Source organism: Rhinoderma darwinii, chromosome 1 (genome assembly GCF_050947455.1).
Source record: "Rhinoderma darwinii isolate aRhiDar2 chromosome 1, aRhiDar2.hap1, whole genome shotgun sequence".
NCBI classification, from domain to species: domain Eukaryota; kingdom Metazoa; phylum Chordata; class Amphibia; order Anura; family Rhinodermatidae; genus Rhinoderma; species Rhinoderma darwinii.
In genome coordinates this window covers 573,092,884-573,114,296 of record NC_134687.1, presented here as the reverse complement: position 1 = coordinate 573,114,296, position 21,413 = coordinate 573,092,884, and the positions used below count along the sequence as shown (strand labels likewise).

At 42.3% G+C, this 21,413-nt stretch overlaps 1 protein-coding gene across 2 annotated transcripts in view; it reads left to right on the top strand.

Moving 5' to 3' along the window:
* Positions 1-21,413, top strand: part of IPO11 (importin 11) — a 511,812-nt gene that overhangs the window by 175,527 nt on the left and 314,872 nt on the right. For both annotated transcript variants that reach the window (XM_075839216.1, XM_075839226.1), the window contains exons 13-16: positions 3,436-3,526; positions 4,317-4,364; positions 6,805-6,910; positions 9,439-9,565. In XM_075839216.1, coding sequence (XP_075695331.1) covers positions 3,436-3,526; positions 4,317-4,364; positions 6,805-6,910; positions 9,439-9,565 — 372 coding nt within the window. The remainder of the gene's footprint in view (positions 1-3,435; positions 3,527-4,316; positions 4,365-6,804; positions 6,911-9,438; positions 9,566-21,413) is intronic.

Here is a 21,413-nt window from a genome sequence, read left to right as displayed (position 1 = left end):
TATATGATGCCACACGCCTCCCTGTATATGATGCCACACGCCTCCCTGTATATGATGCCACGCGCCTCCCTGTATATGATGCCACACACCTCCTGTATATGATGCCACACACCTCCCTGTAGATGATGCCACACGCCACCCTGTATATGATGCCACGCGCCTCCCTGTATATGATGCCACACACCTCCCTGTATATGATGCCACACGCCTCCCTGTATATGATGCCACGCGCCTCCCTGTAGATGATGCCACGCGCCTCCCTGTAGATGATGCCACACGCCTCCCTGTAGATGATGCCACACGCCTCCCTGTAGATGATGCCACACGCCTCCCTGTAGATGATGCCACACGCCTCCCTGTATATGATGCCACACGCCTCCTTGTATATGATGCCACACGCCTCCCTGTAGATGATGCCACACGCCTCCCTGTATATGATGCCACACGCCTCCCTGTATATGATGCCACACGCCTCCCTGTATATGATGCCACACCAGCCTCCCCGTAGATGATGCCACGCGCCTCCCTGTATATGATGCCACACACCTCCCTGTATATGATGCCACGCGCCTCCCTGTATATGATGCCACGCGCCTCCCTGTAGATGATGCCACGCGCCTCCTTGTATATGATGCCACACGCCTCCCTGTAGATGATGCCACACGCCTCCCTGTAGATGATGCCACACGCCTCCCTGTAGATGATGCCACACGCCTCCCTGTAGATGATGCCACACGCCTCCCTGTAGATGATGCCACACACCTCCCTGTAGATGATGCCACAACAACCTCCCTGTAGATGATGCCACACACCTCCCTGTAGATGATGCCACACCAGCCTCCATGTAGATGATGCCACACAGCCTCCCTGTAGATGATGCCGCACCTGCCTCCCTGTAGATGCCACACCTGCCTCCCTGTAGATGCCACACCTGCCTCCCTGTAGATGCCACACCTGCCTCCCTGTAGATGCCACACCTGCCTCCTTGTAGATGCCACACCTGCCTCCCTGTAGATGCCACACCAGCCTCCCTGTAGATGCCACACCAGCCTGCCTGTAGATGCCACACCAGCCTGCCTGTAGATGCCACACCAGCCTGCCTGTAGATGCCACACCAGCCTCCCTGTAGATGCCACACCAGCCTGCCTGTAGATGCCACACCAGCCTCCCTGTAGATGCCACACCAGCCTGCCTGTAGATGCCACACCAGCCTGCCTGTAGATCGTGCCACATACTCACGAGAGCAGCGCCGTCTCTTGTCTTCTTCACTTGTGGTCACTCGTCTGCACGGGATCTGGCAAGGCAGCGCGACGGGGCAATGACGTCATCGAGGCGCCTTCAAACCCGTGAAGACGAGTGACCACACCTGAAGAAGCGCCGCAAACATGAGTATACCAACGATAGCCAGCAAGGGAACTAGTAGTTCCCTTGCCAATCCCCATGTAACAGATCCGTTTTTAACGGATGTTACATGTATTGACAGCCGTTAAAAACGGATCCATTGACTTCTATGGGGGCCGTCAGGCCGTTAAAACGGCAGTGAAAAACTGATGCCACACACCTCCCTGTATATGATGCCACACACCTCCCTGTATATGATGCCACACACCTCCCTGTATATGATGCCACACAGCCTCCCTGTATATGATGCCACGCAACTCCCTGTATATGATGCCACGCACCTCCCTGTATATGATGCCACGCACCTCCTGTATATGATGCCACACACCACCTGTATATGATGCCACACACCACCTGTATATTATGCCACACACCTCCTGTATATGATGCCACACACCTCCTGTATATGATGCCACACACCTCCTGTATATGATGCCACACACCTCCTGTATATGATGCCACACACCTCCCTGTATATGATGCAACACACCTCCCTGTATATGATGCCACACACCTCCCTGTATATGATGCCACACACCTCCTGTATATGATGCCACACACCTCCTGTATATGATGCCACACACCTCCTGTATATGATGCCACACACCACCTGTATATTATGCCACACACCTCCTGTATATGATGCCACACACCTCCTGTATATGATGCCACACACCTCCCTGTATATGATGCAACACGCCTCCCTGTATATGATGCCACACGCCTCCCTGTATATGATGCCACACGCCTCCCTGTATATGATGCCACACGCCTCCCTGTATATGATGCCACACGCCTCCCTGTATATGATGCCACACGCCTCCCTGTATATGATGCCACACGCCTCCCTGTATATGATGCCACACGCCTCCCTGTATATGATGCCACACGCCTCCCTGTAGATGATGCCACACGTCTCCCTGTATGTGCCACACAGCCCTCCTGTATATGATGCCACACAGCCTGACATGAATGCCCTACATTCTCACCGATGCAGCGCTGTCTTCTCATGTAAGGTCTCTCGTCTTCACTGGATCTGCGAAGGCGACGCGATGACACTCACTGTTGCAGCTTGTCTTCACGCATGGTCTCTCGTCTGCACGGGATCTGCGAAGGCGGCGCGATGACCTCACTAGTAGTTCCCTTGCCAATCCCTATGTCACAAATCTGTTTTTAACGGTTGTTGCATGTATTGACAGCCGTTAAAAACGGATCCATTGACTTCTATGGGGGCCGTCCGGTTGTTAAAACGGACAAAAATAAGACATGTCCTATTTTTTGACGGCCATTATTCACGGGCCGTTAAAAGAACGGCCGTGTGAATACACCCATAGAATATCATTGTTTTAAAAAACGGCCATCATATGGCCGTTTTTCACTGTTGTGTGAATAAGGCCTAACTTCTTGTAGTGTGACAAGAATCTCTACAAAACAGGAAGTGTCTATTTATAAGGCTCACTGGCCTGAGTGAAAACTGCAAGATTTTAGGATTATTTTTTTAATATAGATCATGACATATCAATTAAAATAAATTGCCACTAAATCTTAAAAAAAACTTGATGTAAACTATAGGTAATTTTCTGATGACAAGGTCAGAATTACATATTAGTTCAATTGAAAAACTAGATGAGGAATAGTCAATATCTACAGCGGAATGTGTTCCATGCAGGTTTTGCTGTGGATTTAATTCAGATTTCATCCTGTGCATTGCAAAGGGGGAAATTCACATTAAAAATCTGCGGCCTTTCCATCCAAGAATGCTGCGGATCTAAAACTGATTTTTTTTTCCGTTACCCATTTACTTGCATTGTACGATACATTTCTGTGGATTTACGTTACTGCAAATCTACGGCAAGTCCGCTACTTGTGGACCCGGCCTGCCTTGTCCAAAGAAGGAGTATACTTACTGCCATACAGTTGCAGCCTTGGACAAACCCCAGATCTACGGTGTAAATTGTCTCTAGATTCTTCTATATATCTGTATTCAGTATTTGAGACATTTTGTAAATCTTATTTCCTGTGTTTCTTTATCAGCCTTGTTCAGAAGTGCTGTTCATTGACATTTTCCATGAGTACAGCCAGACCCTCACACCCGTGCTCTTAGGCATGGTTCACACCCTTCAAGGTAAGAGTCTTTTACCATTGACATGACATGCTGTCATTGTTTCTGTCGCTGAGTATGATGCTGTCAGGCATTAGAGGAAATTACTGGAGTTACATGAAGTGTCGGCAGTTTTTTTTTTGTCTCTCATTTTATAAAACAATGCTTTCAAATTTTCTCTGAATTCTTTTTGTTGCTATATAAATTTAAGCGCTTGTCTTATGAAAACCCTTTTTAAAAAGAAGCTGGCTCCTCTATCCACTGGTAATCAGCTGTTACCAATGGGGGAAGCCACGGGCCAGCCACACATGTATGTTAAATATAGTATTACATGCCGGCCATTCAATGGCTGCCTCTGGTCTTTGTGCCATCTCTGTTTTGGCACAGAGAAGTCTATGACGTCTATATGCCCTCATAGACCATATGGACAGGGGTTCTTGTCATGAGGCAACCCTATTAATATCATCAGCAGTATTTATATTTGTTAATGTGCAGAAGTTCAGTAACCACATGACAGTCTTCAAATATTTACTGAAATATCCCTCACCCATAGCTAACAAGTAAAAGCCCTCTTAAAGGGCTTAGACTATACCAGGTAAAACGTCTTTTCTCCTAAACCATATAGAATATCTAGTGGCCATGCGAATCATTCTGCATCCTACGAATAAATAAACAAAAATACTCCAAGATTTTTTTAATGCAAATGTAACGATTACTTCAAAAATGATAAGTTGCACATGTCCTTAGTCGGTATGCTTCAATCTAAGGGGAAAAGTAAGATAATGATTCACATATTTTTTTTTTTTTTTTACAGGTCCCTCTTCTTTAGAAGATTTAAATGCGATACTTATTAAAGAAACCGGTAGGTAACATGTATTAACTAATTTGCTATTTGTAGAAATTTTGCCGATCAAAATTTGTTCTTGAATTTTCCATTATTGCTTTAAAATTCTTCTCGCTGGTTGATCAAAAGTAAGGCATGTATTTGGCAATTTTATTTATGAGTGATAATTTACTGTAAGGTTCCTTAAATTTACCTTCATTTTCGAGCACATGTAAATATGTTTTCATTATTACAGTGAAAGAAGTTTTCCATTTAAAGAGGCTCTGTCACCAGATTTTGCAACCCCTATCTGCTATTGCAGCAGATAGGCGCTGCAATGTAGATTACAGTAACGTTTTTATTTTTAAAAAACGAGCATTTTTGGCCAAGTTATGACCATTTTCGTATTTATGCAAATGAGGCTTGCAAAAGTCCAAGTGGGTGTGTTTAAAAGTAAAAGTCCAAGTGGGCGTGTATTATGTGCGTACATCGGGGCGTGTTTACTGCTTTTACTAGCTGGGCGTTGTGCATAGAAGTATCATCCACTTCTCTTCACAACGCCCAGCTTCTGGCAGTGCAGACACAGCCGTGTTCTCCAGAGATCACGCTGTGTCGTCACTCACAGGTCCTGCATCGTGTCAGACGAGCGAGGACACATCGACACCAGAGGCTACAGATGATTCTGCAGCAGCATCGACGTTTGCAGGTAAGTCGATGTAGCTACTTACCTGCAAATGCTGATGCTGCTGCAGAATCAACTGTAGCCTCTGGTGCCGACACGATGCAGGACCTGTGAGTGACGTCACAGATCTGCACTGCCAGAAGCTGGGCGTTCTGAAGAGAAGTGGATGATACTTCTCATCAGAAAGCCCAGCTAGTAAAAGCAGTAAACACGCCCCGATGTACGCACATAATACACGCCCAGTTGTACTTTTACTTTAAACACGCCCACTTGGACTTTAGCAAGCCTCATTTGCATAAATACGAAAATGGTCATAACTTGGCCAAAAATGCTCGTTTTTTAAAAATAAAAACGTTACTGTAATCTACATTGCAGCGCCTATCTGCTGCAATAGCAGATAGGGGCTGCAAAATCTGGTGACAGAGCCTCTTTAAATACTTTTTTGGCATGTCATTAAAGTGTGGCTAGTAAAGTATGCTGTACCGCCACCAGATTCGAGAATAAAGGGATCACTTCCCTGTTGGAGGGGTCGCTACACATGCAAAGTTACCCTCTATTGAGTTTTGAGTAAGCACTCTTCATTTTAGTTCCCCGGATCAGATTGGGAACCCCATTTTATGGGTCTGTTGGTGGGCCACTCTTGAATCTATCATATGTAGAGACATGGAGAAGGTTCTCTTCTTCTGGTGAAAAAACGTCTAAGGCCCCATGAACACGACCGCAAAAATGGACCCATTCACTTTCATTGAACAGGGACACCGTTCCGTAGTGCTACGGATGGGTGTCCGTGCCGTAGAAATGTTTTGAACATTATGGAACATTCTTTTACATTTTGCGGGCCGTGCTCCCATACTTTGTATGGGAGCACGGCCCGAAAATTCGGGTGGCAGTCGGCGGCCGTCCATGCCCGCAATTGCGGGCCGTGATTGCGGGCACGGTCGTGTGCATGGGGCCTTAGAGGTGATCTTAATAACATGTATTAATATTGGTGTGGTCAATACAAAGAACTAGCACATGATCTGTTTCTTCCAAGGACTACAAAGGACCAGGGGACATCCATTGCATGTGGAAGAAAGACGTTTCAGACATCAATATAGGAAAGGGTTCTTTACAGTTGCGGTTAAACTATGGAATGTCCTACCCCAGGAGATAGTGATGGCAGATACTATGTCAGAATTTTAAGAAAAGGCTAGATGCTTATTTATTGAGGAATGGCATTGAGGTTTATAACTAATCTAGCAATAAAAAATATAGTAAGTGGTTGAGAAAGGTTGAACTTGATGGATCTGTGACTTTTTTCAACCTATGTAACTATATGGTGCCTTCCAATAAGGAAACCCTATAGTACTCTCACTACTGGATCATTTGTTATGTACAGTATCAGAGAATAACCTGTACTCCTCCTATGTGCCGAGAGTATCCTGAAGATGCTGGCTACCTGACATCTCCTCAGACAGACTCCAGATGATAGGATTTTGGGTAGTGGAAGCTGCACTCTAACCTGTATAGAGACAGAATTATCAGTTTTTGCCTGAAGTTACATTCTAAATTATGCAATATGACGAAGCAAGAGAAGTTTATACTCAATGCAAGGAGATGAGAAGGGATTTACTGATGTGAAACCTGAATATAAGGAGAGGAAGAACAATTGTGTGTCCAATGTGAAAGAGTCGGTTAGCTGGTAGTAACTGTGTTTAGTTAATCTTATTTCAGGTCCTACCCTACAGAATACCCGTCTTATTCTTTATTTTTTTTCTGTAAGTACCAACAATTTCCTTTCCATTCATCTTCCCTCAGTTTACAATGCTGTAGGACTGGCTGCATATGAATTATTTGATAGTGTGGACTTCGATGAATGGTTTAAAATACAGCTATTAGGAGAACTGCAAATTACCCATGATAGGTAAGAACATCGCATCCATCACCAATTTGAAATCACTTTTATTATTTTGTGTCCCGGCTATATTTCTCTTGTGATCTAAGATTTCTATTACACAAGTAACTCTCCTTAGGATACCACTGCGCTAGTAAAAGGAAATGTTGCACGCCTCTCGTGAACGCAGATGTATATTTTACGTAATATGGACACAGGTGCTGTTATTTCCCCTTCATATCAGGGATATTTTCAGAACTTCATAACCATGGCCAAATTTTAGTTCACAGTTCACGGAGGACTAATATAATGTTTTATTTTTGTATTGGGATAAGACATATCATTGTAGTTCTAGAATAAAAATATTTCTCAATATATTAGGGTTGAGAGTATTATTGCTTTTCAATTTAAGTGCTGATCGGACCTACGAGAACAATGAAAGTTGTCTCGTGAAAATATTCCTTCTTAGGGTTTATGGATTACATAGAGGAGGTCCTCTTTTCGAAACCCCCTTTATGAACCAGAATGGAGAGCTACTCTGTGATATCCACTCCCACTCTCTTAGACTGTTCGTCCATGCATTATATGGAAGGCTGCCATGTCTAGATAAATTTCCCCTGCAGCGGGTACTGTTTAGCTAGATGCGGCTCATAGCTGTGCCAGCTTTCAGTTAAACAGGGGTTGCCTTCATGAAGTAAACCTTTTAACAGCTATATCCTTCTCAGCTTCTATCACTGTATGTATTGCAGCCCCTCAAATGTCTACCATTCTGTAAACTCTGTATTTAGGTGGTTTTGTACATTTAAGGAAGCCATGGTTGAAGATCACAGCTTGATACGAATTACTCACTCTAAGGCTGGTCATACAGTCATGCCTCCCGACACCCCTACTCCCATAAACGTATACGCTTGGCCAAGCAGGCACGTTTATTTCAATCAACCTCTAGCAGTGGTAAATTTAACATGCCAAATGCATCTTTCCCACTGTGTTGGCTAACCTTATTCTATTATGTTAGATGTCAGTAGTCCCAAACATGCCTGCTCATTCAATCCTCTGTATTGTCTAGGCCAGTGTTTGTCAAAATCCATCCTCAAGTACACCCAACAAGTCATGGTTTGAGGTGTTTCCAAAGATCAGTAGTTGCCATACAGGTTGCTGCAATGGGAAGTAATTAAATAATCTGTGTCGATGACCTGTTGGGGGCACTTGAGAACTGGAGTTAAGAAAAAGTTGCTGTGACTTTAAGACTTTTGCTTCCCAGTATGAGCTAAGCGGTAGTCTGAGACTAAAGTATGCGGACGCCTGTAATAGGTGTCACTCACCAGCGCCTGCCCATCCACTTTATTTCGATGTGGGGAAATGGAGGCTAGGTAACTACAAATTACTTTTTAAAAATACACGTACCATGTTTATTTTCAGCCTGCAGAGGAGGAAGGACAGTTGCTTTAAATCTAGTTTTTATTGATAACATTTATTTTTTTATGTGGTTATCCATTTAAAATAACCTATAGCAGTTCAGTTTTCCCACTGGCCACTAGAGCAGTCACAATAGGTTGACATTTCATGTTTTTTGCAGCTCACTTTTCAGCTTTTCTATGTAGTCCGGGACATATGAGCAGAGTCATCTCACTATCATTAAAGGACAGGGGATTAAATTACAGGACTGCAGCTCTGTTTTTCTGCTGGAGACACAGAAAAGGCTGGATAGTAATACTATACACAGATAATGCCTCTATATGTATCTCCCCTTTCACTGATTTCTGGGGCAGGGGTTGTACTGTATTAGTTTATTTACACTTCTCTGTCCATTATCTCATTCATTGCAGCTATTATAAAGTGCACACATCCTGCTGCACATATGTCTGTACAGATAATACAGGAAGGGTATGTGCCTCTAATATAGCCTACCCCATGAAAGCTTAAAAACTGGAAATAAAAGAATACGTGTGAGACATTCCCTTTTGAGAATTTTTAGAAGTATTCACTTTTTATTTTGTAACTAAATATGTATAAACAGTAAAGGAGTATTCCCTTCTTAACACAGTATAAGCCATAAATGTCTGGTAGATGCGGTATCCAGCTCTGGTACCCTCACCTATCTCTCAAGCAGGGGTCCCCTGACTACATACTGCCTGTTAAGGACGCTGCTGGCTGCCGCATCCAGTTGGGCAATCATTGGAGAAGTGGTTGAGAAATCCGGAAACAGTCGAGTTTGCTGTGCTTCGTTGTTTCTGTAGCTCCCATTCACTTCTATTGGAGTTTCGAGAACAGCGTATCACAATAAACTTGGCTGTTTCTGTAATTCCAGGCGCACCTCTTCACTGATTCTCCGCCAGGATGCAGTGGCCACATGTCAAGGGACCCCTGTTCGGGAAAAAGTTGGGACCCGCATCTATCAGACATTTAAGTCATGTGTCGATATGCTATAAATGTCAAGGTGGGAATACCCCTTTAACAATGAAATATTCCAGTTTCCACACTGTTCGTTAGATCACAAACAATAGGCGAACATATCTTTCTATTCAGCACGTTTACCATTATGTACTGTTTTTCCAAAGGTATAAGTTGTTACGACGGAGAGTAATCTGGTTGATCGGACAATGGGTTTCCGTCAAATTCAAAGCCGATTTGAGACCGTCACTGTATCAAGCAATTCTCAACCTGCTACAAGACCAGGATTTGGTTGTAAGTAAATTTACTACTCTATTATGTCAATATTGCTCCAGTATTCCTTTCCTATTCTACGGTTCTTTGTGAAAAATATTTGCTGTATTCTAAAATATGCTTGGATCCAGCTAAACACAAAAAGTAACAGATTTACACACTGTCTAGCAGTGAATGATCCTTCTATCTGTGCTTGTTTTTTTTTTTTTATTTGTCCGGCTTTGTATTTTCAAGAATGTTATCATTAAGTTTATAACATGCAAAATGAATGTGGGGAGAACTTTTAATGTGATACAGCTCATTACAGTGAGTGGCAGTCATCCCTTTACATCTGCTGAAAATAGATATCAGATGTCAAAGGCTTCATCAATGAAGTAATTGGCGGTAAACTGGGAGGAACCAGAAGCTGGAAAGAAACCAGATATGTGTTTAATGAGCACCAGGGCCCTTCATTACCCGCCAATATGTACATGAAACGCCGGCCTTGACACAGCCGGCTATGAGGTCTTTTTCATGCTTGTTGTAAGGGTCCGTCTAGTCTGTAATCACGGTCTACTCACGTCCTTATAATGTCATTGTTATAAAAGATTTGCCTGTCTGTATCTATCTATCTGTCTGTCTATATCTGTCTGTCTTTATGTGTTTATATATGTGTATAATTCTTTTTTTCTACTAAACAAATGCCATTTTCTTTTATAAAAAGATATCATTACTTTTTAACAATCTATTCTAGAGTGCCCATGTAGATCGCAGCCATTACTTTCACAATTGCTTGATAGCTCTATTTTATATTAAAAAAAATATGTATTGATATTACTATGAAAATAAGATAACATTTTCATATATCGTCCCACAATGCTTTGCACTGCAGCCGTCTCAAAGCTAGGGAACAGGCGGTTTATAAATCTGTTCCTCCTATCTAATTTATTCTTATAATACAATTTATAAATATAATGCATCCCTTAAAGATGAAGAGCCCTACGAGATTACCCGTACCGCTTTGTTTCGACGCGTTTTCTCCAGGCCTTGTAGCTCGATTCATCAAGGGACGGAATAGGCCATCTCAAACAGAAGGCTATCATCCAGCTTCTAATGGCCACGGGCTGTGATGTGCGTATGGCACTATCATCATCAGAGCCTTGTACATGGTCTAAGAAATGCAATGAGCCGCCACCCTTCCGACGCCTATGGATGACCTCATCTCACGGCGTCACATTCATTGGGACGGGCTTAACCACAAAGTTACCGGGTAACGCATGACGCCTGTCATGTCAGCATCATGTTCCTAAGGGCGTGCGCGTCACAGAGTGGCTGAGCAACACAAGACAGCCATCACTCCAGCCGTCCGTGGAGATGTTATCCTAGACAGCATAGTATAGTAGGGGTTTCTCTGGCACACCACATTGTAAGCGGAGAATAACAAGTCTCTTAATATGGACTAACATTAATAATTATGCAATGGACTGTGCAGATATATTGTCAGAATCCGTATCTCTCACTGTGGTTATTTGTTGATACAAAGGAGTGCTCTGCATCACGTATTAAAGCAAATACCACAGGTAGGTTGCTAAAGAGTATTTTCAACATATTGATGCATGTATTATAGATGACCAAACCAAAAACGAAAAAAAGATGCAATGCACAATTGTAAGGTATCAAATATAAAATATATAATCTTTATGGAGAATAGTAAAACAGAGCGTATAAAAATGTCCACAGACACACTAAAATAAGGACGCACGTCAAAAAAAATCCTGCACATACGGGGGGTGTGGCTTGGACGCTGCAGTGACCGGACGCAACTCTAGTGAACTCCGCTGGTTTAAGGAATATCCTGCTCCATCTGACGGCCTGAGTGGACTAAAAGCTGTACCATCGGTACCGATCATCTCTATGCTGCTCTGGTGTGCCGAGGGAACTGGTCCGGTGCAATCTGAGAGGTTTTTCGGTAGTTTGGCGAGTTTGGCCTAATCCTCGTGTTCGACCGGGGCCTAGATTTCCGGTGAGACGGATGGTCGGCAGCAGCTGCACTAATACAGGTACCGCTGGGGCCTATGATATCTGCAGGGATAAATGGATGAGAGAAGCTGGCCAGATACATCTACATTAAAGAGGCTCTGTCACCAGATTTTGCAGCCCCTATCTGCTATTGCAGCAGATCGGCGCTGCAATGTAGATTACAGTAACGTTTTTATTTTTAAAAAACGAGCATTTTTGGCCAAGTTATGACCATTTTCGTATTTATGCAAATGAGGCTTGCAAAAGTACAACTGGGCGTGTTGAAAAGTAAAAGTACAACTGGGCGTGTATTATGGGCGTACATCGGGGCGTGTTTACTACTTTTACTAGCTGGGCTTTCTGATGAGAAGTATCATCCACTTCTCTTCAGAACGCCCAGCTTCTGGCAGTGCAGATCTGTGACGTCACTCACAGGTCCTGCATCGTGTCGGCACCAGAGGCTACAGTTGATTCTGCAGCAGCATCAGCATTTGCAGGTAAGTAGCTACATCGACTTACCTGCAAACGCCGATGCTGCTGCAGAATCATCTGTAGCCTCTGGTGCCGACATGATGCAGGACCTGTGAGTGACGTCACAGCGTGATCTCTGGAGAACACGCTCTGTGTCTGCACTGCCAGAAGCTGGGCGTTGTGAAGAGAAGTGGATGATACTTCTATACACAACGCCCAGCTAGTAAAAGTAGTAAACACGCCCCGATGTACGCACATAATACACGCCCAGTTGTACTTTTACTTTTCAACACGCCCAGTTGTACTTTTGCAAGCCTCATTTGCATAAATACGAAAATGGTTATAACTTGGCCAAAAATGCTCGTTTTTAAAAAATAAAAACGTTACTGTAATCTACATTGCAGCGCCGATCTGCTGCAATAGCAGATAGGGGTTGCAAAATCTGGTGACAGAGCCTCTTTAAGCCCAGAGAGACACCTTCTGCTCCGGTTTACTGGAGAAGGAAGCGTTACTGTGCCGTCAGGGGAAGACGAACCTGGGCCTGCAACCCAGGAGACCCTGCAGACTAGCGTCCAAGGACTTCGGAGTGAGTGCCACATATTCCCCCCTATCTTCCTTCTAACCATACGGAGCACAGCTTTAATGTTTCATCGCTGGGCTCGCGCCTAGTGAGTAAGTGCTAACACCCTATTGCTATATACTGCAATTTCTGGACTTCCATAATATATTTTTGCTAGGTGACCCTCTCCTCTCTTGCACTGTGTAGGGAGGGAGGTTGATGGGAAGCTGTAAGCACGGTTCCAAATGATGCACTAGTAACTACCACCGTGAAGATACGCACTTTTTTTTTCTTTCGTACCACAAGCTAATTAAAGATGGTGAAAACGGGTAAAGATAAGCTTAAAGACCTGCAAAACACACCTAAAAAGCACAAAAACCAGCATGATATGGACCGTTTCTTTCATAAAAAACATGCTACCTCCTCTTCTGCTGGGAGTCAGTCTTATGCGCATGAAGATGATGCTGATTTGTCCCAAGATGGGGATTCAGACCGAGAGAGCAGTACGGCCCAGGCTGCATCATCTGCTGACTCTGATGCCTGCCATATCTCTAGAGCTTTTCTTAAGAAATTTTTGTCACAAGCCTTGTCACCAGTGTTGAAAGAACTTTCTGATATTAAAATGGATGTTAAGCACATTGGCCATAGAGTGGATGAGCTGGAAAACGTTCAAACTGCTTTATTGTCTCACAGCATAGTGGCACAGCAGAATGTTATCTCCCAACAATAATACTTAAATCAAGCATTTCTTCAGTTGGAGGATCAAGAGAATCGCAATAGGAGGAAGAACATTCAGCTTAGAGGCGTGCCGGAGACAATTGCACCAGAGACATTGAGGGAAGCGGCCATTCAGATTTTTTCGGATCTACTGGGGGCGGATCGGGCCTCTCCGATTGTTATTGAACACATACATAGATCGCTCAGACCTAAACCTGCACCAGAGGAGCCGCTCAGAGATGTAGTTTGTGGCCTCCTTAGCTTTGTGGACACGGCTGACCTCCTGCACAAGGCCCGGGATTTGCAGGGAGTTTACTATGATAGTTGTAAAGTCCTGTTTTTTCAGGACGTGGCAGCTAGCACACTAACCAAACGACGCATCTTAAAGCCTTTCACAGATTTCTTTAGATTTTGTTGCATCCCCTACAGATGGTTGTACCCTTTTGGAATATCGGTCATGAATAACAGTAAACCTTTTGTCGTTAGACAACCTGCGGATTTACATAATCTCTGGGCCGTGCTCCGCATTCCTCCAATGGACATCCCCTCGTGGCTACCTTTTCATCTTCAAGCTCCGTATCCGGATCTACCTCCTTCAGATGTCTGGTCTCTACAACCTAAGGCTAAGTCTCCAAGGAGAGATCCCATCTGAAATATGGAGACGTGACATTTGTTGCTTTTCTAGATATTTAAGAGAGGCTTATAGGAGGTGAAATTGCTTGCCGAAGTTTTTGCTTTCTAGTAGCGAAGGGCCTCTAATTGACTGTTACAGATTTCAGCTGGAACTTTATGTATCCTTTTGTGAGCTAAATCATAATGGTACTACCAGTTATTTTACTATTTACAGAAAGTGTGTTTCTTCTCCTTCCTTACGTATAGGTTGGATGTGTTTTTCTCCAATGTATATGTACATTCTGCTGTATCTATTTGTTTTAAGGGCTATTTTACTACCCCTGATGGGAGTTTGGATTAAGGTACTCTCAGACCTAGGAATCCGATTTCAATGCGATAAGTACTGTAATTTTTTAAATGTTTCTATTTCTTACTCAATTGGTTATGTTAGAGGTTGTGGTGACGACTCTTGAGTATTTTCCCCTTATTATTAACCCAGTGTACACGTAACTATGGCTGAGGTACATATTGCATCGCTGAATGTGAGAGGACAAACACTCCTCAAAAACGCAGCCAAATGTTCGCTATTGCTAGGAAATATACGGATATACTTTTCCTGCAGGAAACTCATTTTAGACACTCACACTCCCTCATTATCGCACACTTCCTTCTCAAAGTGTTTTCACAGCACACATTTTTCTGCATCAAGAGGTGTTAGTATAGCTATTGGTAGATCTGTTCCCTTTACTTTGTTAGCTCAACAAATTGATCCTTCTGTTAGATATGTATTTGTTAAAGGGACAATAGGAAACACAATAGTTACTCTAGCCAACATTTATGCACCTAATAGAAAACAGGATAAATGGTTGGCTCGTACCTTGCATAAATTACAAACCTTTCAAGATGGAGTGCTAGTGCTTGGAGGAGATTTTAATTGTATATTAGAGCATAACCTTGACACTACTTCTAAAACACGGGCTATATCTTATAGGGCGATTAGGATCATAAAGAGGGCTCTAGGAGATCTTTCGCTGGTTGACGTATGGAGAGCAGCCCATCTTGACACAAAAGACTTCACATATTATTCTCCAGTACACAAGACATATCACAGATTAGATCGTGTGTGTGTGTATATATATATATATATATATATCTTGCAGACACCTAGGAGAAGTTAATGCTTCCGACATAGGGGCCATCTTGATATCTGACCATGCAATGATTTCCATGTACTTGTCCATTTCCTCTCTCCCCAGAAAAACACCGTCCTGGTCACTAAACGAGACGCTACTGGGTTCCCCAGAACATATTGCGACAATCCAGAGCAAACTCCAGGAGTATTTTTGTTTCAATGACATTCCGGAGACCCCTTTGCCGATCGTATGAGAGGCCCATAAGGCCTGCTTTCGAGGCGGGTTTATTTCTTTGGGCTCTAGGGTCAAAAAAGATAGAGAGGCCCAAGTAAATTCCCTTCTGAATAAAATTTCAGCTTTAGAAACGATTGGAAAAAAATCTTCTATACCGCATTCTCAAATTGAACTTGCGAAATTGAGAAACTATCTTAGGGATCTCCTGTATGTTAAGGCTGCTAGGGCACTCCATAAGGGGTCCAAAATTATGTCGAGCCTTATCAAAAAAACAAAAAGAAAAATCCTTTATTTCCAAAATGAAAACCGATAGGGGAGAAGTGCTCTCCACAGAGGATATTGCAACGGTATTCCATAGATTTTATTCCTCTCTCTATAATATACGGTCTGATAAACCACCTTCCATACCGGAGGGTCGTGTGGGGCCCATCGCTGCTTTCCTTGATTCCATTTACTTACCCAAGTTAGAAGAAGATGATTTGGCGGCATTGATGTCTCCTTTTACGGAACAAGAGGTGAAGGAAGTATTGTCCTCCATACCTAGTGGCAAAAGCCCCGGCCCGGATGGGTTTCCCGTACTCTACTACAAAAAATTTGCCACAACTTTGTTGCCACATTTTGTGAAACTTAGCAATTCACTTTTTGCAGGAGACACCCTTTCCAAACAAATACTTGACTCCAATATAACAGTCATCCCAAAGGATGGCAAGGACCCTATGGTGTGTGGAAGTTATAGGCCCATCTCCCTTCTGAATACAGATGTTAAATGGTGGGCAAAGCTACTGGCACATCGTATAAATTTATTGCTTCCCAAGCTGATAAACCCGGAACAGACAGGATTTGTCCCTCACAGAGAAGGGAAGTTTAACACGACTAGAGTGATCAATGTCATGTCTTGGGCCAAAAGAAAGTCTTCCATTAGTGCTGCAGAGAAGGCATTCGATCGGGTGGCTTGGGACTTTATGGAAGCGACTTTAGTTAGATATGGTTTCCCTCCTTCCTTTATTAAAGCCATCTTCACGCTTTATAATCCGCCATCTACTAGGCTTAGAATAAATGGCACCCTTTCCCCATCTTTTAATATTCAAAATGGTACGAGACAGGGCTGCCCATTATCTCCATCTCTCTTTGTTCTCACAATAGAACCCCTAGTTCATAAATTTATACAATCCCAAGAGACTCATGGCCACAAGATAGGGGAAGTTAATCACTCAACGGCTGCATTTGCCGATGATTTACTTTTTATATCGAACCCCCTTCAAGCTTTTCCGGAGATTCTCTCGATACTTGATGACTTCAGAAAAGTTTCAAACTTTAAGATCAATCTAGGTAAATCAGTGGCTTTAAAAATCACGATGCCAAAACCAGTAATTCACAAACTTAAATTGTCTACACCTTTTGCCTGGAACTCTACTGACATAACGTACCTGGGTGTCCGCATCCCCTCAGACCCTACTAAGCTGTTGGAATATAACTATAAAACGTTAATCAAGAAAATTAGTTTGCATCTCTCATGTTTAAAAATCCCGTATGTCTCTTGGATGGGAAGGAAAAATATACTAAAATGTTATATAATGCCACAAATTTTATATGTGATGCAAACCATTCCTATATGGCTTCCACAATCATATTTCGTCCAAATACACCGTCTATTTTCAAAGTTTATATGGAAATCTGCTCACCCTAGAATTGCATATGCTCAATTACGACTGGGTAGATTGCAGGGGGATGCGGATTGCCAGATGTTCAGGCCTATTATAGAGCTAATCATTTAGCTAGATGGTTGAGCTTGGTAAACATGCGGCAGACGGAGTGGCCACATGTACAGATTGAGCGACACATACTTGGAGATGAGGGGGTTATACACCTTTGGTCTGATGTACCACTTAAGGGCGTCCATTCCAGTCATACAATAAGAGGCACTGTTGAGGTGTGGCAGAACTTGTTCCACAAACCAAAAGCGGATGGGGGGCCATCTCCACTTATGCCACTTAGTGATCTCCCAGCCTTCTTGAAGGCGGCCGCTATGCCGACTCAATATCCATGGTCGCATCTGTTGCATACAACGCTTTATCCTACTTTAAGAAATGTCTCGGACCCGATGAAGCTGGCTGGCTTACTAACTCCGCTAGAATCTACTTCCCTCTCCTTTTATACATGAACTGGCATTTAATTCGGTGTGCAAAGAATTTTGCACAAAATATACAAAACCCTTGCGGGATATTAATTGGCTAGAACATTATTTGTTGTTTCCTAAACTCCCCAAGGGCCTTATCTCTAAAATCTACACTAAACTCCTGCAGTTAGCTGCTCGGCTCAAGCCTGGATATTTGTTGGCATGGGAAAAGGAGCTTTCCACCACTTTTACCCCTGCAGAAGTTTCTAGTATTTTGTCCAACTCACACGGATTCTCTCGATGTGTTAAAATACAAGAGAACTCCTACAAGACCCTTACGAGATGGTATAAGACCCCCCAACTACTCTATAAATGGCGGTTTACCTTGGATGAGTTAAGTTGGAGATGTAGATCGGAGGTGGGGTCTAGCTCACATATATGGTATCATTGCCCAGTCCTAAAGACATTTTGATCTGAGGTCACGAGACATATAAAGGTAATATGTAAGAGGGACATATGTATCCCTCCTGGGCTGGTGGTGTTGTGGCTACCTAATTCCTCAGTTCGGCCAGCTAAACATTCATTAGTAACCCATCTGCTGACCGCAGCTAAACTACTCATTCCTCTGAACTGGAAGTCCACGACCCCGCCTTCGATATCTCAATGGTTGGATAAGATTAGACAGATTTTTAGAATGGAGGAGTTGGCTAGCTGGGAGAGTGGAACTCTTGTTAAAGAGGCTCTGTTACCACATTATAAGTGCCCTATCTCCTACATAAGGAGATGGTCGCTATAATGTAGGTGACAGTAATGCTTTTTATTTAATAAAACAATCTATTTTCACCACTTTATTAGCGATTTTATATTTATGCTAATGAGTTGCTTAATGCCCAAGTGGACGTATTTTTACTTTAGACCAAGTGGGCGTTGTACGGGGGATTGTATGACGCTGACCAATCAGCGTCATGCACTTCTCTCCATTCATTTACACAGCGCATAGGGATCCTTTTAGATCGCTATGTGCTGTCTTATACTAACACATTAACGATACTGAAGTGTTTAGACAGTGAATAGACATTCCACAGGATGTCTATTCACAATCTGTGTACTTCGTTACTGTTTTTGTGGTAGTTACAGCAGAGCAAAGCGTAATCTCGCTGTAACCTGTCATTTACCGTGTATGCCAGTACATTAAAGAGGCTCTGTCACCACATTATAAGTGCCCTATCTCCTATATAAGGAGATGGGCGCTGTAATGTAGGTGACAGTAATGCTTTTTATTAAAAAAAACGATCTTTTTTCACAACGTTAGGAGCGATTTTGGTTTATGCTAATGAGCTTTCTTAATGCCCAAGTGGCCGTACTTTTACTTTCGACCAAGTAGGCGTTGTACAGAGGAGTGCATGACGCTGACCAATCGGCATCATGCACTCCTCTCCATTCATTTACACTGCACTAGCGATATAGTTATATCACTATGTGCAGCTACATACACAAGCCCTAACATTACTACAGTGTCCTGATAATGAATACACATGAAAATCCAGCCTGGACGTCATGTGTACTCAGAATCCTGACACTTCTGACTCTTTTCTGTGAGATTCCGGCAAGTGAAACCAAATCTCGTTTAGCTCCGTAATCTCGCGAGATTTGGTTTCACTTGCCGGAATCTCACAGAAAAGATTCGGAAGTGTCAGGATTCTGAGTACACATGACGTCCAGGCTGGATGATCATGTGTATTCATTATCAGGACACTGTAGTAATGTTAGGGCTTGTGTATGAAGCTGCACATAGTGATATAACTATATCGCTAGTGCAGTGTAAATGAATGGAGAGGAGTGCATGATGCCGATTGGTCAGCGTCATGCACTCCTCTGTACAACGCCCACTTGGTCGAAAGTAAAAGTACGCACACTTGGGCATTAAGAAAGCTCATTAGCATAAACCAAAATCGCTCCTAACGTTGTGAAAAAAGATCGTTTTTTTAAATAAAAAGCATTACTGTCACCTACATTACAGCGCCCATCTCCTTATGTAGGAGATAGGGCACTTATAATGTGGTGACAGAGCCTCTTTAAAGTTAAAAAATAAAATAATGTTAAATTACACACACTTTTTAAAATAAACATTAGAATAAAAGTCTCAATACATAAAATATACACATATTTGGCATCGCTGCGACCGTAATAACCTGCACAACTCATTTATGATATGTACTCTGTAAAAAAATCAAAAAATAAACACTGCTTTCTTTCACTTATTAATGTGAGGCATGAGGTGTTATGAATTTAGTACGTCCATGTGCCTCACATTAATAGTCATTAACCAAAGTATCGTTTTAGTATCGAGAATCACAATACTACTAAGTATCGGTATCGAAGTCCAAATTCTGGTATCGTGACAACCCTAGTCACTATGAGATGACAGAAGGTTTCTGAAAGTTTAGTTACCCTTTAAATATAGAAATTAAAGAGACACTGCATGCATAGAACAACATATAATTCCTGTCCCTAATATGTACTGTAGTGTATGGTCCATTTTTTTTATCTGACCTTTGATGAACAAGACATAAGAAGTATCATTAGTTTGTAACTCAGATTTATCTTTATAAAGGGCAATTTTCCTAATTAGCAATTTGTGTATCACATAAATGAATTTGAAATCCAAAGTGTTAGTGATTTAACGGAACTTTAACAAATGACACATATGTTAATATGTTTCAGGCGATATTCTTTTCTTCTTCACTCACCAGGGCTCAGAAGTGGGTGACAAGAATCACATTAGTAATTTCTTTAATTGGCTAAATGTTGTATCGTTTTATCAGCATTGTTCATGACAGGCAGCATAATGAATACATTTCACGGCAGTGAGCCGTTCCTCATTAAATAACTGTCAAGCGTTTCCTTAAGGTTTGCAGTAGGAGGTTTTTTTGTAGCCTTTTATGCAGTAATGTTTTACTATTTATAATGACAGTAATTGAAGTAATAGGTACTAAATGTTAATTGCTATTTCTGAAAGTGAATATTCATAAGTAAAGATGTTACAAAGTAGTCATTATTTTGGGCATTCAGAAACTTTGCTGTGTTTGCAAAGCCGTTGATCTGTATACCTTGTGTATGTATTTTTTTTTAATTGAATACATCTTTTAAATGGGATTCTATCAGAACATACAGACCACTTAAACAGGACCAGAGGACAGCTCTCCTGACAAGTCTGTGTTAGTAAATACTTGCATTCTCTGTGAAATAACAACTCTGCAGCATCTTTTCTTAGAATTCGTTATTGTGTCGTTCCTCTCTTATTCCTCCTAGAAATGCATACATAAATGGACAACTGGCCATTTTTATTCCCCTTGTCAATAGTGTGTGTCCCTACACAGTCTTTGTTGATTGACCAGTGTGAGACTGTGGAGAGATACACCCTATTAAAAATGGGAGTGGTAACACCCAATTGTCAATTTATTATCACATTTCTAAGAAGTATAGCAGAGGAACAGCGCAGCATTCCAAGAAAAGGTATTATTTTATGGAGAATACAAATTTTTTACTAAAACAGACCTGTCAGGGGAACTGACAGGCCCTATTTAAAGGGGTTCTTTATTTTATTAGGTAAATCTGATTAATATTACAGGCTGAGATGGTGAATAGCATAATGTGACTGCTGCCAAGTTGCTTTTTCTCTTTTCTGCTGTCAGCACGTTGCCCATCCAGTCATTTATTTGTACGTTAAGTATCCCTTTAAGCCCCATAGAGAGCACAGATCATCTGGGTGCTGTTTGTAGTGTTCTTTTTATTTTTCATTGCCTCTTCGCTGTTTTACTTTTCTCCACGTACATCCGGAATACTGCTTGTAAAATTGTTGGCATAAAGCAAGAAGAGTTTCAAATATGGGCAGGAAAGGGAAAATCAGATCTCTGCAAAGAAGAAAAATCTCAATAAAATCCCACCAAAAATATTTTAAAAAAAAAGCACAGCACATTAACCTATGTAAGTTGCTCAAGTACACATTGTGCTACGTGTGATGCTGCG